This window comes from Schistocerca gregaria, chromosome 7 (genome assembly GCF_023897955.1).
Source record: "Schistocerca gregaria isolate iqSchGreg1 chromosome 7, iqSchGreg1.2, whole genome shotgun sequence".
NCBI classification, from domain to species: domain Eukaryota; kingdom Metazoa; phylum Arthropoda; class Insecta; order Orthoptera; family Acrididae; genus Schistocerca; species Schistocerca gregaria.
In genome coordinates, this window is record NC_064926.1 from 345,132,119 (window position 1) to 345,148,212 (window position 16,094).

The 16,094-nt window shown below is 43.4% G+C and overlaps 1 protein-coding gene across 2 annotated transcripts in view; it reads right to left on the reverse strand.

Moving 5' to 3' along the window:
- Positions 1-16,094, reverse strand: part of LOC126282127 (protein mesh) — a 272,702-nt gene that overhangs the window by 197,768 nt on the left and 58,840 nt on the right. For both annotated transcript variants that reach the window (XM_049981598.1, XM_049981597.1), the window contains exons 2-3: positions 11,886-12,127; positions 3,117-3,482 (exon numbers count right to left, since the gene is read on the reverse strand). In XM_049981598.1, the coding sequence (XP_049837555.1) occupies positions 3,117-3,482; positions 11,886-12,127 (608 nt within the window). The remainder of the gene's footprint in view (positions 1-3,116; positions 3,483-11,885; positions 12,128-16,094) is intronic.

The window sequence follows — 16,094 nt, forward strand, 5'->3', positions numbered from 1 at the left end:
TAGAGATGTTGTACAAAAACCACTTTCAGTTAAAATGGTTGCGGGAAAGAACGTTCTAATCTGTGCTGTGAAAGTTTGCGGTTTTGTTTTCTTTTCGTAGTCATTTTTAACAGAAAACAGGAAAGTTGTGTTTGTGGCTAAGTTTATAATCGTACCTGTTTGTAGTTTAAGACCATGCGAAATACTGTGTTAAAGCTACTATCCTCACAGAACTAGCAGCTGGAAAGGTCTCTCTCATACGACGCGTACTAATGTTTCCAACTAATTTACCCATTCATTTTGACTTCTAATCCCAATCAACGTTCCGTTTGCAATAACAGTAAATATGGTCAATGGGAGAGTGAGGAGGATATGGACGGAAAAGGGGAGAAGGAATGGATATAAACAGTGCTTTTTTTCTAAAAAAAAAGTTTGAGGTACTCCGACATTGGATATAATGTAGCGAAAATTACTTATAACTAAAGCATGGGATACCACCCATCTGCTTTTAGCCATAACGTCGTCAACATGACAAAAAAAGTATCGGACTCGTCAGTTGAAATGCTGCTCAAATGAAGCAGCCGATACAGAGAAACACCCAAACATACAAGAGAATGTGGTATCGACCACTTCAGTTTACAACACCTCAAACGAAGCATGCGATTCCCATCAACCCCTAGTTTTGTGCTCATCTCTCACCTCCAACTTAACTTACAAGTTGCAACGAAAGACAGGACACACTCTAAAACTTCGCACAACCGAAAAGAACGGAACAGCAAACGCAAACGAATAAAGAATAACAAATCAAAGACGGAAATGAATCGCGAAGGATGATGGTAGCGGGACCATAGAGACATCTATCGGTAGCTCGGCGTCTGAGTGTATCCATTTAGCACGACCATCGCCCACTATTAGGGGGTGAGGGCACTACATGTTTGTCGAACTAGCTGTCAGCGGTTCAGTTGTCTAGAACGGTTACGGCAGCCTCGAAATACTTGAAAGTGTCAATGACATCGCTTTTCCCACCAAAATCACACGTTCGTATTGCAATTACCAACACGAATAAATGAAATAAAACATTTACGTCCGTGAAATAAATCTTTGGCACTCTTTCAAGTTCTCAACATCATAAAAAAATTACTTTGTCGACGAAAACGTTTAGGGGTAAGCATCCCCCAGCGTTCTCCCATAAAAATAGCAGTGGATATAAAGAGGATAAAGACGTAGACATGAGGAAGGAGACTGTTAGAGAGAGTGTGGGGACCATATGTGTAGAAGGAGAAGGGGGAAGATGGTGGACAGAAGTAGGGGGGAGGAGTTGGACAGGGGGAGGGGGAGGCGGAGTGGGATAGTGGGAGGGGGAGAAGGAAATTAGCACATGTATCCAGTTGTCATACATATTTAGCAACTGTGAAGCATTGCCGTGTTCCCTAGTTTATTTACGTATGTCACATATTTAAGCGGAGCGGGGCAGCGCAGTGGTTAGCACACAGCACGCTGGACTCGCATTCTGGAGAGACGATTCAAACTCGCGTCTGGCCAACTTCACTTACAAGGAGACGGCACGACCGTGGGGTCGGGGATTTGTTCGAAATTTTGTGTGGTGAAAGAGGACCCCTAACACCTCACGTGGTCAAAATATTAGGACCCACTACCCGGAAAATCCCGGGAAAAATCGATCCTAAGTTTCTTAGGTGCCTTATAAGAATACAATGTTAGTCCACAGCCGAGCTGCCCTCTGGCCTAGATGGTTAGGGCTCGATTCCTACTCCGGCATTTTTTTCCTCCTGATTCATTTTTCTTTTGTTATTCCAAGAATTATTCAAAAAGTTTCTCAAACCTACATTATTTTAAAACATTATTTTAGCTCAAGAACGTAAATATTCGTGCTCGTTGTTCCATTTCGTTTTATAGGGTTTCAAGGTTTAAAGGGGCTTTGTAAGGGTCCACTTGGGATTATAACTGTCATCTGCGCATAAGACTGTGCGCGAGCCGTGAGAAGTAAATGGCAGTTTGTTTTTCGATTTCGTCGTGAACAGACGTGCCAGTTTCAAATGTCAACGTATTATTCCGACCCTGGGTTAAACATGTCGACTGAAGAAGTTGCTGGCTCGTCCGGAATAGGAGAAGAAATTCCTGAAGAATTACGATTGAAGGACGCAGTTGTGTATTATGAAAATCTGTCGATGGAAAATAATTTAATTACATCGACATCTTCGGAAGAAATATCTCGCGGTGCTAAGTTCTTGTTTATAATTATTATATGTATAAAAATTGAAAGTTTCCCAATCGACTTTGTTATTCTGATTAAAAACGCAATGTTTCTCCTCATATAGTTTACAATGAAAAATGTAAAACCTACCGCCACGAATTGTGTTGTTCGACAAAAAGAAAATAATTTTTATTCAGTGATGTAACTAAATTGTTAAAGATAATGTAGGATTGGGAAACTTTCTAAATAATTGGTAGAATAACAACCATCTTTTTTTTAATCTCAATCTGTTCGCTTTTGTTCGTTGCATCTGCTCGGGGCGGACGTCATAAGACATCCATTTAAGTTCGTTGTTGATCGATTAACTCAGTTTTTTTATCACAGAGGGCAGGTAACCGTCTGATCGAACACGCTGAGCTACCGTGCCGGCTACTAGACCCGACGGCGGCTCGGCAATTCACTAACATTGTATACTCATAAGGCACCTAAGAAACTTTGGATCGATTTTTCCCGAGATTTTCCTGGCACTGCGTCCTAATATTTTAGCCACGTGAGGTGTTAGGGGTCCCATTTAACCACACAAAATTTCGGACAAATTCCCAACCCCACGGCCGTGCCGTCTCCTTGTTAGTTTTTCCGTGATTTCTCCTTTCTCCAAATCGCTTCAGGCAAATGTCGGGATGGTTCCTTTGAAACGACACGGCCGACTTTCTTCCCCGTCCTTCCCTAATCCGATGAGATCGATGACCTCGCTCTTTGGTCCACCCTCCCACCACACATAAACCAATCACCTGTTCAAAAAATATATGTACTAGGTAGAAACACGCGTATATTTGAATGCATGTTGTGTCAAAGTTTCAAGTCAATCGACAGCCTAGTTTTCGAGCTTCGCGGCCGCAAAACATACGAAGGCTTGCGCGCCCACCTTGTAGAGCGAGTTGTCGATGCCGCCGGCGAAGGACATGTTCTTCCAGGTGACGATGATGAGGTGCTTGGGGTCGAAGGTGTCTGCGCCGACGACGCCCTCGCGCACGTCCCACTTGACGCGCTCGCGCATCTCGACGCCGATTTGGTCGGTGCGCGCCTGCAGGTCCCGCTCCAGCCGGAAGTAGACGCCGGGCTGGCGCTGGTCCTCCTCCTCCTGGCGGATCTTGCCGATGCGCATCTTGCTGAAGAAGATGCCGATGAAGGCCGGGTCGTTCTTCTTGGGCCAGTCCTTGTTGGGGAACGACAGCGGGTACGTGTAATGCTCCGGCGGGTCGCTGAACTCCAGGTAGCCGTGCATCGAGAGCTGTCGAACAGGCACAACAACAGACACTGCAGCTAACGTGCCGAAACACCACAACTACAGTGCAATCACCAGTTACAGCAAGTACACCAAGTCCTTACAGACACACATGAATTTTTTCATTATTACTAACTTTCCTACAGGAGAGAGTATACAATGTAAATGGCATATTACTATATACACTACTGGTCATTAAAATTGCTACACCACGAAGATGACGTGGTACAGACGCGAAATTTAACCGACAGGAAGAAGATGCTGTGAAATGCAAATGATCAGCTTTTCAGAGCATTCACACAAGGTTGTCGCCGGTGGCGACACCTACAACGTGCTGACATGAGGAAAGCTTCCAACCGATTTCTCATACACAAATAGCAGTTGACCGGCGTTGCCTGGTAAAACGTGGTTGTGATGCCTCGTGTAAGGAGGAGAAATGTATACCATCACGTTTCCGACTTTGAGGTCGGATTATAGCCTATCGCGATTGCGGTTAATCGTGTCGCGACATTCCTGCTTTCATTGGTCGCGATCCAATGACTGTTAGCAGGATATGGAATCGGTGGGTTCAGGAGGGTAATGCGGAACGCCGTGATGGATCCCAACGGCCTCCCATCACTATCAATTGAGATGATAGGCATCTTATCCGCATGGCTGTAATGGATCGTGCAGCCACGTCTTGATCCGTAAGTCAACAGATGGGGACATTTGCAAGACAACAACCATCTGCACGAACAGTTCGACGACGTTTGCAGCACCATGGACTACCATCTCGGAGAACATGGCTGCGGTTACCCTTGACGTTGCATCGTAGACAGGAGTGCCTGTGATGGTGTACTCCACGACGAACCAGGGTGCACGGATGGCAAAACCTCTGTTTACAGCATGATGATGGTCGCATCCGTGTTTGGCGACATCGTGGTGAACGCACACTGGAAGCGTGTATTCGTCATCGCCATACTGGCGTATCACGCGGCGTGAAGGTAGAGGTGCCATTGGTTACACGTCTCCGTCACCTCTCGTTCGCTTTGACGGAACTTTGAACAGTGGACGTTACATTTCAGATGTCTTACGGCCCGTGGTTTTACCCTTCATTCGATCCCTGCGAAACCCTACGCTTCAGCAGTATAATGCACGACCGCTTGTTGCAGGTCCTGTACGGGCCTTTCTGGATACAGAAAATGTTCGACTGCTGCTCTAGCCAGCACATTCTCCAGATCTCTCACCAATTGAAAACGTCTGGTCAATGGTGGCCGAGCAACTGTCTCGTCACAATACGCCAGTCACTAATCTTGATGAACTGTGGTATCGTGTTGAAGCTGCATGGGCAGCTGTACATGTACACGCCATCCAAGCTCTGTTTGACTCAATGCCCAGGCGTATCAAGGCCGTTATTACGGCCAGAGGTGGTTGTTCTGGGTACTGATTTCTCACCCAAACTGCGTGAAAATGTAATTACATGTCATATCTAGTGTAATATATGTGTCCAATGAATACCCGTTTATCATCTGCATTTCTTGTTGGTGTAGCAATTTTAATGGCCAGTAGTGTACCTAACTAGGTCTACTTTGGGTTTTGGGATCTATTGCACAATGCCAGGTCTTGTAGGCGATGACATCTCGATCGGCGAAAGACTGAAGTCCAGGAAGAGACTGTATGTAAGCGGACAGTGCACGTCAGCGGAAGCATTCCGCTGTGAGCTCTGTCTGCAACAGCACTGAAGGACTGTGCCTCGTCGACATGTGTATCGCCTTTGCCGCCACCTCATGCCTGTATAGAAACACATGATTAGGCTCGAGAATAAACGTGGCCGAAATGGTACTGCCCAAGCAGTTATACTGAATGGACCAATTTTCTTTCGTGGGTGCAGGGTTAATTTTACTCTGGATGGCGCTACTGGAAATTCTGGTAGTAGGTGGTTTACGCTAGCCATTGTTCGTTGTGTGTGTGCGTGTGTTGGGGCTTATGGGCGCTCAACATCGAGGTCATCAGCGCCCTGACACACATTAAAAGAAACGAATGTGGACAGACCTAATAAAACTGAAGCACACAGGCAAATAAAACATGAAAGAAGGAAAATGCTACATAAGAAAGTAAAACCTAAGGAAAGGGAAAACATAGCAACAAGAATGCCTCAGGAAATTGTCATTGGCTGGCCACTTACATAAAATATGGGCGAGCTTGTCACACAGTGAGCAAATTAAAATCCTCTCCCCAAAATCTTTGTAAAAACATTTGACATGGCACAGAATGTTAAAACTTTATCCACATTCGTCCGAGTGTTGCCTAAAAAAGATGGCAGGTCAGGTCAGAAAATAAAACGCAATCCAATAAAACGTGGCGCACAGTGATCTGGACGCCGCAAGCACCACACATTGGAGGGTTGTTTTACTAACTTTTCTACAGGAGCGAAAAAAAATACATAATTAATTCATGTATGGATGAAAGGACTTGGTGTACTTGCTGAAAATGTAACTATAACTGGAGATATTACTTTGTACTATAATTATTAATAAAGTGTGATGCTTGACCTCTGTAATCGGGGAGCGTACATCGCGAATCGAGGGCTCAAGGATGCAACAGTTTGAAAAAATTCGAAAACATAGTGCCGCACTGCCCGCTGAGCGCCTAGGGAGTAGGTGATGCAACCCGCCCGAATTGGCTGGGCGCCTGGCTCACGCACTAAGGGACGCGTGCTGCTAGTAAAATCGTGAATAACATATTTGTAAATATCGACTAAAATCCTGTAAAAATAAAATGTACACGTACGTTCCCTATGACCTTAAAAACTATTAATATTACTACCAATGTGAAAAAGGCAATTTATTTGAGCGAGAAGAAGCAACATTTTATGAACAATGAATGGATACTATCCTAAAGGCAGCCACACACGAGAAGAAAAAAAAAAAGAAGGCAGTGCGTTAGACCTCACGGCTAACGGGGCTGGCGAGTGTCAATTTTGTTTGCAGTAAAAAGCAACGTGTTAGGGATTATTTACCAGAATAAGATTTTTAGCAGGCGTATAGCTCACTTTCTTAGTATTGAGATCATATGAAACACATAATTTTTCAGACTATGTAACGAGGAACGCTATAAGCTGTATTTAGTAAGCAGCCTCAATGTATGTGACGAAGAGTATTATTTTATTTTATCTTCATTTCCAGGTTTGGGATATACCAGAAAACCCCCTGATTCTGTAAAATATAAATCGTCGTCAATTGACCGAGTACTTTACAAAGGAATTAACATGTTAGGTATTTGATGTTAAGCATATAAGGAACAAAAAGTTTAGAAAAGGTTTGAAATTATGCTTAAAGTTTGCTGGAAGTTACTAAATGCTCTCATTATGAAACACTGGAAGGATATAGACTCGATAATTTGTGCTCCATTTTAAACAAAAGCAAGTTGTTCACGCCTCAAACATTTAAGATGTCATTCCGCCTGAACTACGTGTCATACAATTATATAATTTCGCAGAAATATTCAGTGGTATATCTGGATACTGTCTGCAAATTGTATTGCGAATAGAGGTTGCAGTGAAGAAGTAATAAATTAGAACCTCTTGCCTGATGCTGAAGTTTAACTGCATGAACAGCGAAAATGTAAGCGATAAACTTTTTTCCCGTTCATAACTTTTTCTTGAGGGAAGGGGGGGGGGGGGGAAGAGAGAAATAAATTCTCACAGGTCCGAAATTATGTGTAAAGTTTGCTGAAATTAGAGAAACAATTTCTCACAGGTCCGAAATTATGCGTAAAGTTTGCTGAAATTCGCAAAGTGCTCTCATTGTCAAATACGAAATGAAGTCTGGGTATTTCAGCACCATCAGTCATGCTCCCACAAGGTAAATACACAGTTTCTAACTGTAATAATTGTGTTATTGTGTTTAACTTATAACATAAAATTATATTTCTTAATGAGAACACTACGACAGAAATTTATATTTTTAAATTCGCTCAACAAATACTCCAAATAATGAAAATCTAATTTTTTGTAGTCCCTGGAAGCCGTTGGATAGGCAACCTGCAGGTGGCATTGGATTCTGGGTTACGCAATGGTCGCTTAGTAATACACCAGTTCGCTTGGTAAATGACCGTAAGGAACTGTGACTACATAAAGGGTCAGATCTTGGTGTAGAGAGTCGAAAACAGAAAATAAATCTCAACTTTATCTTCAGAGTCCCAACGGTGGCGACAAGTAGGGAGCTTAGGGATGTTCGCAGAATTAACCATAAGACATTATTTAGGGGTTTTTGTGGGTTCCCACGGGATTTTAGAGATCTTTCTTCGTAATGTTTTATGGAATAGTTAACTCTTGTCCTTGGCGAGTTATTACAAGAACTAGATACAGACTTTCTGAAATTGTGTGAAGTGGTTCACGAAGGCGTTTCCACCATGATTCGTCGTGCACGTATAAATGCTCTAAAATCAAGTACCAAGAAAGAAAAAGATAAGAAACTCTAAAATCGAACGAAGATGTTGTTAAAGAGAGGATGAGAATATCTGACGACAATACGCAAACGATAGAATATATTGAAATAATAAAAAATATTAGTAAATATCTTCTTGCATATGATAAGTTTTTGACAGGAACAATAGAAAACAATAAAAGCGAGAATAAACTGAAACTTATATTGGATGGGCATAATGTGATTTTAGCTAAGTACAGTAACTAACAACAGAGAAAAAATTGTGAAAGTATTCTGTGATTTCTTTACATACTTGTACAGTTCAAGACATGAATTAGAAACACAGGCAGTTGTAACGAAAGCGTTGACATTCTGGAAGGAATGTTTGATGACATGTACAAAGCCATTCGTGGTGTGAACAAAGGGTAGTGCTGGCACATATGGTGTTTCAGTAGAAATGATTGATTGCAAGATGAAAAGTTATTGGAAATAAATATGCATTTTTTGGAGAAGAAAACAACTTCCCAAAGCTGAAATACAGCTGTAGCTACTCACGTTCACAAGAAAATTGCCAGACAAGGCAGACAAGGGATACAAAACTGTTCTGGCGGGTGGTGTTTGAAGTGTTCACTGTAGCAAGTAGATATTTACTAATACCAATATTACTGGCCCCTGCTTCGATCACAAACGAGATAGATTATTCCTACACGTCGGTCAGGGGCCTGAAAATGGCGTAATAAAGCGCCGAAACTGGTTGCCTAATAAAATAAGGTTGGAAATTGACGGCTGAAAGGTGTTTAATTTAACACGTAAATTGATCTGTAAGAGGAACGTTCTCCTACGGTGCTTTTTTAAGACGAATGTATTTCTTTCTATTGTACATAACCAACAATAACCACGATGGAGCTGAAAACCAAAATCTTTCGCTGAAATTAATAACACTTGTGGCCTTAAATAGCGTTATAACAATTCTCGTAACAGAAAACCGATCACCTGTAACCATTAGGTCACAGTCATTAAAATCAGAGGGTAGGCTGCTAGATTATTCAGTCAAAACCATGAAAATTTGAACGGGGGTGTTACAAACTCTAGCAGGTGTACCAATAGTCGTAACCTGTGAAACTTAACTATTTCATCCTTCATCGCAAAAGTGGACATGGTAGGAAACAGAATGGAGTGAGGACGTAATTATGACCATACTGAGAATGAAATACTGGGCACGACATGTTGGCAGGTGAATGGCTGATATATCGACTATTTATCATTCTGGTTTCAGAGTGATAAAAAAGACTGAGCAACAACTTAATGGAAGGTGGGTAGATAATGCGAGCGGCGTTCAGCAGGTCATGCTATACATTTTTTTCCTCGTCCATTTTATGTTGAAAAAATGCATAATTTGTTGTGGGACATCGTAGAATATTCCCAATTCAGGCCCTATAGTTTCATGAAGCACAGGTAGTTGCCAGCGCTATATGTAGCCTTCAAAATGGCATCTGTAACGGAGGTGAGTCCCGTGGAGAGAGTTTATTTTGGAGGAAAATAGGAGCTCACACATATTTATAGGCGCTTGCAGAATGTCTACGGAGACCTGATGGAGAATAAAAGCGCGGTGACTCGTTGGGCAAGTCACCTCTGATCTGCCACTTGCCGGCTGGTCAAACACAGCTGTAACTTCTGCTGTGCTGGAACGTGCGGACACTCTCATTCGCGGTGACCAACGGACCGCAGTGCAACACCTCGCTCTACAGCTGGACGTCTCTTTTGGTAATGCTGACACACTCATCCACCAGTTGGGGTACTCAAAGATGTGTCCCCACTGGGTTCCTCACATTCCGACATCCATCTGTTGGGCTCAACGAATGATGCGCTCTATGAGAAGCAGTACGTTGAGGGCGGGGAGGTTATGGATACAGCAAGACGTAGGCTCCGAAGTCATCCAGTAGAGTTGTACCATACAGACATACAGGCCCTCCCAGTAAAGTGGTGTAAGCCAATCACATTTGAGCCGTGGCGGACTGGCGCCAGCACCGGGTACGCTCGTTATATCGTTGCGATCGATTTTGGAGTGTATATGAGATCTTTGCATATCGTGTGGCTTTCTTCCGGGTTGGCGGGTTTCAAGAGCCGGCCATTAGCTTTCAAAAGGAAAACATAGAAAGAAGTAAGACTTCTCCGGGGAAAGGCGTGTCGACTGCCACCGGATGTACCCTAACAGCGTGATATACCGCGCAGTTGTATTGGTCAGCAAGTCTGTGTTTTGGGGCAGCTCGGAGATCCAAGTTTCGTGATTTCTATCAACGAAAAGGTCGCTGAAGGAATGTGGTTAAGCTGTTTGAGCCGCTGAGTTGTGCTGTGTGCAAACATCAAGTAAGTTGGCCGTTAGTGTATGTGGCTGAGCGACGCGATGAGAGACACTTCACTCGCTAGATGATTGTGGATCTTACACAGACGTTAATCGGAAAAGTATGTGGGTGAGCTCCGTGTGAGCTGGTTAAATGTTGGCTTCGCATTGAAGTCTTAGTTATAAATGTATTAAGTGACTGAAAACTGCACCTAAGTGATATTATTATTATTATTGGTGAACCGTCCTTAAATGGTTTCAATCTAAAGAGCAGTGATTGCTGAGGACGAACATTTTGTAGACTGATGCACGTATGTCTGATGCAAGGATTCTGCCCCGTATTTTGTGTGTTTCAGAGAGCTGCAATTGTTCTGTGTTTGTCAAAAGCTGCTGTAAGCGCCAACGCATTGTAGGGGTGTGAGGTGTAACCCGCAGCCTAGGTCCTGCTGCGTTTACGTAACCCTGCCACTGTTGGATTGCTTTGGGCCAAGACCCCATACAAAAATGTTTAGCATATCTTTTCCTTCCGCCAAGGCGGGTAAAACTTCTTTGGTAGTTTGTCATTTTCTGATGTTTAAACAAATGTTTTTTGGGTTACATAAAAATAGACCTGCAACTAAGTGTGCTCTGGGTTTTGTTTCATGGCGATCTTTCTTGCTTCTGTTCCAGTGAATTGTGGTTAACCGCGTGAGATTTAATTGTTGTTTGGGCTGTGTAGTATTTAAATGCAATGAAGTGAGTGGCGCACTCTGATGTAATGTTAGTTGTAAGCTTTTGTTAAGTGTGGCGAAGCCACGGCAACACTGTGTTTGCTACGTGTTTCTGAACGGGTTTACATGCATTTTATGGTTATACTTGTTTTGTTTCAATAAGAACTTATACTAAGTAAATGCTGCTTGTAGTGAAGATTGTGGGGAATGATCTGCAGGGATCTTATGTTAATAAATTAAGTATGTGTAAAGCAAAGTACGATTACCAATCATGATTCGCTATCCCGTTTCCCTTCCTGATAACAGTTGTGGTTTGGATAGTGCAAGGTAGTATTAAAGGGGCCACGTACCAACATTGAACGGATATTATGTTCAAAAACAGGGCTTGTAGCGAAAATAGTGGGGAATAATGTTGTTGTTGTTGTGGTCTTCAGTCCTGAGACTGGTTTGATGCAGCTCTCCATGCTACCCTATCCTGTGCAGGTTTCTTCATCTCCCAGTACTTACTGCAACCTACATCCTTCTGAATCTGCTTAGTGTATTCATCTCTTGGTCTCCCTCGACGATTTTTACCCTCCACACTGCCTCCCAATGCTAAATTTGTGATCCCTTGATGCCTCGTAGAGCACCAGTTTATTGGAATTCTGAATAGAAGCGCACTGATTTCAGAAAAAAAGTGTACATTTACTTATTGAAGGCCCCTTGTGTTAGAAAACACATATGAGCAGCATGGATATGTATAGCTGAAGACTTTCACGTATTTGGTAGTCTACAGGATACCGTTATCCAGCAAATGATGATGTAGTTGTTTTCCTCTCGCCCCATTTAAACGGTTGTCGTGTTGTTAATCATTGCTGTAGCAGCGCAATCAGCCCCAAAACTAGTTGCACGAAGAGTGTCGGATTGGTATTTGGGTCGTCGACTTCCGCTGCAGCGTGTACCGCCCACTTACCCTGGTGTAGTTGTAACGGAAGCCGTAGAACGGCAGCTGGAAGTTGAGGTTCTTGTGGATCTGCGGCATGGAGGAGTGCAGGTCCGTCTGGTAGTCGCCCTTGTCGTCCGAGTTGCCGCCCTGGTCGAAGTAGCAGTACATGAACTCCGAGCGGATCTGGCGCAGCCGGTTCTCCGTCAGCAGGTACGGGGTGCCCGACGTGGTCGCCTGGTTGGGCGGCGCCACGCGGTTCTTGTCGCACACTGCAACACGCCAGAGAAGGCCACTCGGTTACTACGTCACTGCTCGAGAGCACCGCGACCAGGGAGTTAGGCGGGGCTGTCGGAACACGCTGTCGTCATCGATACATCCATATTCAACGCTACAATGCTTATACAGGATCTCACCCTAGAAATGCATTACTTTTTAAATTTTCCTGTAATTATTAATCTAATTTCAAACTCCTTTCATCTGCTTACCTTTGGCCTCCCTATTATCAAGTATGAGCTAAATTATGTTTTAGATTTTTTGCGTAATTCAAAATATTTTCCGAAATACCCTTAATGCATATGCAGCACTTCAGAATCCCCACTAACAGTTATCTCGTTCTCTATTCCACATTGATTTCTACATTTATTTAGGAGCTACTAATTCAACATTAACTGTAGCAGAGGCAGTGGTGGTACTAGCAGCAGATGCAGCAATAATAGTAGAAGTGCAGTAAATATACGCTACTGGCCATTAAAATTGCGACACCAACACCAAATGCAGATTATAAATGGGTATTCATTGGACACATATATTACACTAGATATGACATGTGACTACATTTTCACGCAGTTTGGGTGCATAGATCCTGAGAAATAAGTACCCAGAACAAACACCTCTGGCCGTAATAACGGCCTTGATATGTCTGCGCATTGAGTCAAACAGAGCTTGGATAGCGTGTGCAGGTACAGCTGCCCATGCAGCTTCAACACGATAGCACAGTTCATCAAGAGAAGTGACTGGCGTAGTGTCACGAGGCAGCTGCTCGGCCACCATTGACCAGACGTTTTCAATTGGTGAGAGATCTGGAGAATGTGCTGGCCAGGGCAGCAGTCGAACATTTTCTGTATCCAGAAAGGCCCGTACAGGACCTGCAACATGCGGTCGTGCATTATCCTGCTGAAATGTAAGGTTTCGCAAGGATCGAATGAAGGGCAGAGCCACGGGTCGAAACACATCTGAAATGTACGTCCACAGTTCAAAGTGCTGTCCCTGCGAACGAGAGGTGACCGAGACGTGTAACCAGTGGCACCCCTTACCATACGCCATTATGGCGATGACAAATACAGGCATCCAATGACCGTTCACCGCGATGTCGCCAAACACGGAGGCAACCATCATGACGCTGTAAACAGAACGTGGATTCATCCGAAAAAATGACGTTTCGCCATTCGTGCACTCAGGTTCGCCGTTGAGCACACCATCGCAGGCGCTCCTGTCTGTGATGCAGCGTCAAGGGTAACCGCAGCCATGGTCTCCGAGCTGATGGTCCATGCTGCGGCAAACGTCGTCGAACTGTTCGTGCAGATGGTTTTTGTCTTGCAAACGTCCCCATCTGTTGACTCAGGGATCGAGACGTGGCTGCACGATCCGTTACAGTCATGCCGATAAGATGCCTGTCATCTCGACTGCTAGACATACGAGGCCGTTGCGATCCAGCACGGCGTTCCGTATTACCCTCCTGAACCCACCGATTCCATATTCTGCTAACAGTCATTCATTGCGACCAACGCGAGCAGTAAAGTCGCGATACGATAAACCGCAATCGCGATAGGCTACAATCTGACCTTTATCAAAGTCGGAAACGTGATGGTACGCATTTCTCCTCCTTACACGAGGCATCACAACAACGTTTCACCAGGCAACGCCGGTCAACTGCTGTTTGTGTATGAGAAATCAGTTGGAAACTCTCCTCATTTCAGCACGTTGTAGGTGTCGACACCGGCGCCAACCTTGTGTGAATGCTCTGAAAAGCTAATCATTTGCATATCACAGCGTCTTCTTCCTGTCGGCTACATTTCGCGTCTGTAGCACTTCATCTTCGCGGTGTAGCAATTTTAATGGCCATTAGTGTAGTAGCAATAAGAGTACAATTAGTGGAAATTACTTTTATTTGTTAGAGATTTCGGTGTACTACAAGTTTTATCATCGCTCAGTATTGGTGTTCTTGCTGTTACTGTCACCGACTTGTTTAGTCTGGTTTGTTTTTGTCCCAATGGCAGTTTTGTTACCATAGTGACCTGTCTAGCTTTGCATGAGTTGTTGTTCAAGTCACACGTCTTTCTTATAGTTTCACCAAGAAAAACAAGAGAGTCAGTACGTGCTATTGCAGCTAATTTTGAAAGTGCTTTCACTCAGTGAGTCATGTGAAGAAGGAAGTATTCTTGAAGATAAAAGTAGCGAAGAATCTAACTTTGAACCTGCAGATAAGAATGTTCTGGAAGATTACTGTAGTTCAGATAGTATTACTTCAGCAGAGTCGGACAATGATGTTCCACACCTACAGCTCAGAGATGCCATCACATATATTAGTCGTAATGAATTTGTAATTTAGATCCTCCTACAACTTCTCGTACACCTGTTCACAATATCGTAAAGAAGGCACCTGGCCCAGCTCGTGTACTGAAAACCTGTAAACCTAAGGATGCCTGCGACGATTTCATCTCCAAGAAAATGGTAGATGAATCATCAACTGCACAAATATAGAAGACAGATATTGTATATTAAGTGACTCTAACTGATAGAAACAAACTATTAGAATTCATTTGAAAAATTAATAAAATATCACTCAGGCCTACCACATTCCTGTAGTACAGCTTACGAACATTTCAATACGTCAATAAATCTGAAACAATTATCGAGCTATCAGTTTATTAAGTCCCGGCTGCAAAATACTAACGCGGATTCTTTACAGACGAATGGAAAAACTAGTAGAAGCTGACCTCGTGGAAGCTCAGTTTGGATTCCGTAGAAATGTTGGAACACGATGGCAATACTGACCCTACGACTTATCTTAGAAGCTAGATTAAGAAAAGGCAAACCTACGTTTCTAGCATTTGTAGTCTTGGAGAAAGCTTTTGACAATGTTGACTGGAATACGCTCTTTCAAATTCTGAAGGTGGCAGGGATAAAATACAGGGAGCGGAGGCTATTTACAATTTGTACAGAAACAAGATGGCAGTTATAAGAGTCGAGGGACATGAAAGGGAAGCAGTGGTTAGGAAGGGAGTGAGACAGGGTTGTAGCCTCTCCCCGATGTTATTCATTCTGTATATTGAGCAAGCAATGAAGGAAACAAAAGAAAAATTCGGAGTAGGTATTGAAATCCATTGAGAAGAAATAAAAACTTTGAGATTCGCCGATGACATTGTAATTCTGTAAGGGACAGCAAAGGACTTGGAAGAGCAGTTGAACGGAATGGACAGTGTCTTGAAAGGAGGATATAAGATGAACATCAACAAAAGCAAAACGAGGATAATGGAATGTAGTCAATTAAATCGGGTGATGCTGAGGGAATTAGATTAGGAAATGAGACACTTAAAGTAGTAAAGGAGTTTTGCTATTTGGGGAGCAAAATAACTGATGATGGTCGAAGTAGAGAGGATATAAAATGTAGACTGGCAATGGCAAGGAAAGCGTTTCTGCCGGCCGCGGTGGTCTCGCGGTTCTAGGCGCGCAGTCCGGAACCGTGCGACTTCTACGGTCGCAGGTTCGAATCCTGCCTCGGGCATGGATGTGTGTGATGTCCTTAGGTTAGTTAGGTTTAAGTAGTTCTAAGTTCTAGGGGACTAATGACCACAGCAGTTGAGTCCCATAGTGCTCAGAGCCATTTGAACCATTTGAAAGCGTTTCTGAAGAAGAGAAATTTGTTAACATCGAGTATAGATTTAAGCGTCAGGAAGTCATTTTTGAAAACATTTGTATGGAGTGTAGCCATGTATGGAAGTGAAACATGGACGATAAATAGTTCGGAAAAGAAGAGAATAGAAGCTTTCGTAACGTGGTGCTACAGAAGAATGCTGAAGATTAGATCGGTAGATCAAATAACTAACGAGGAGGTATTGAATAGAGTTGGGGAGAAGAGACGTTTGTGGCACAACTTGAGAAGAAGAAGGGACAGGTTGGTAGGACATGTTCTGAGCATCAAGAGATCACAAATTTAGGGTTGGAGGGCAGCGTGGA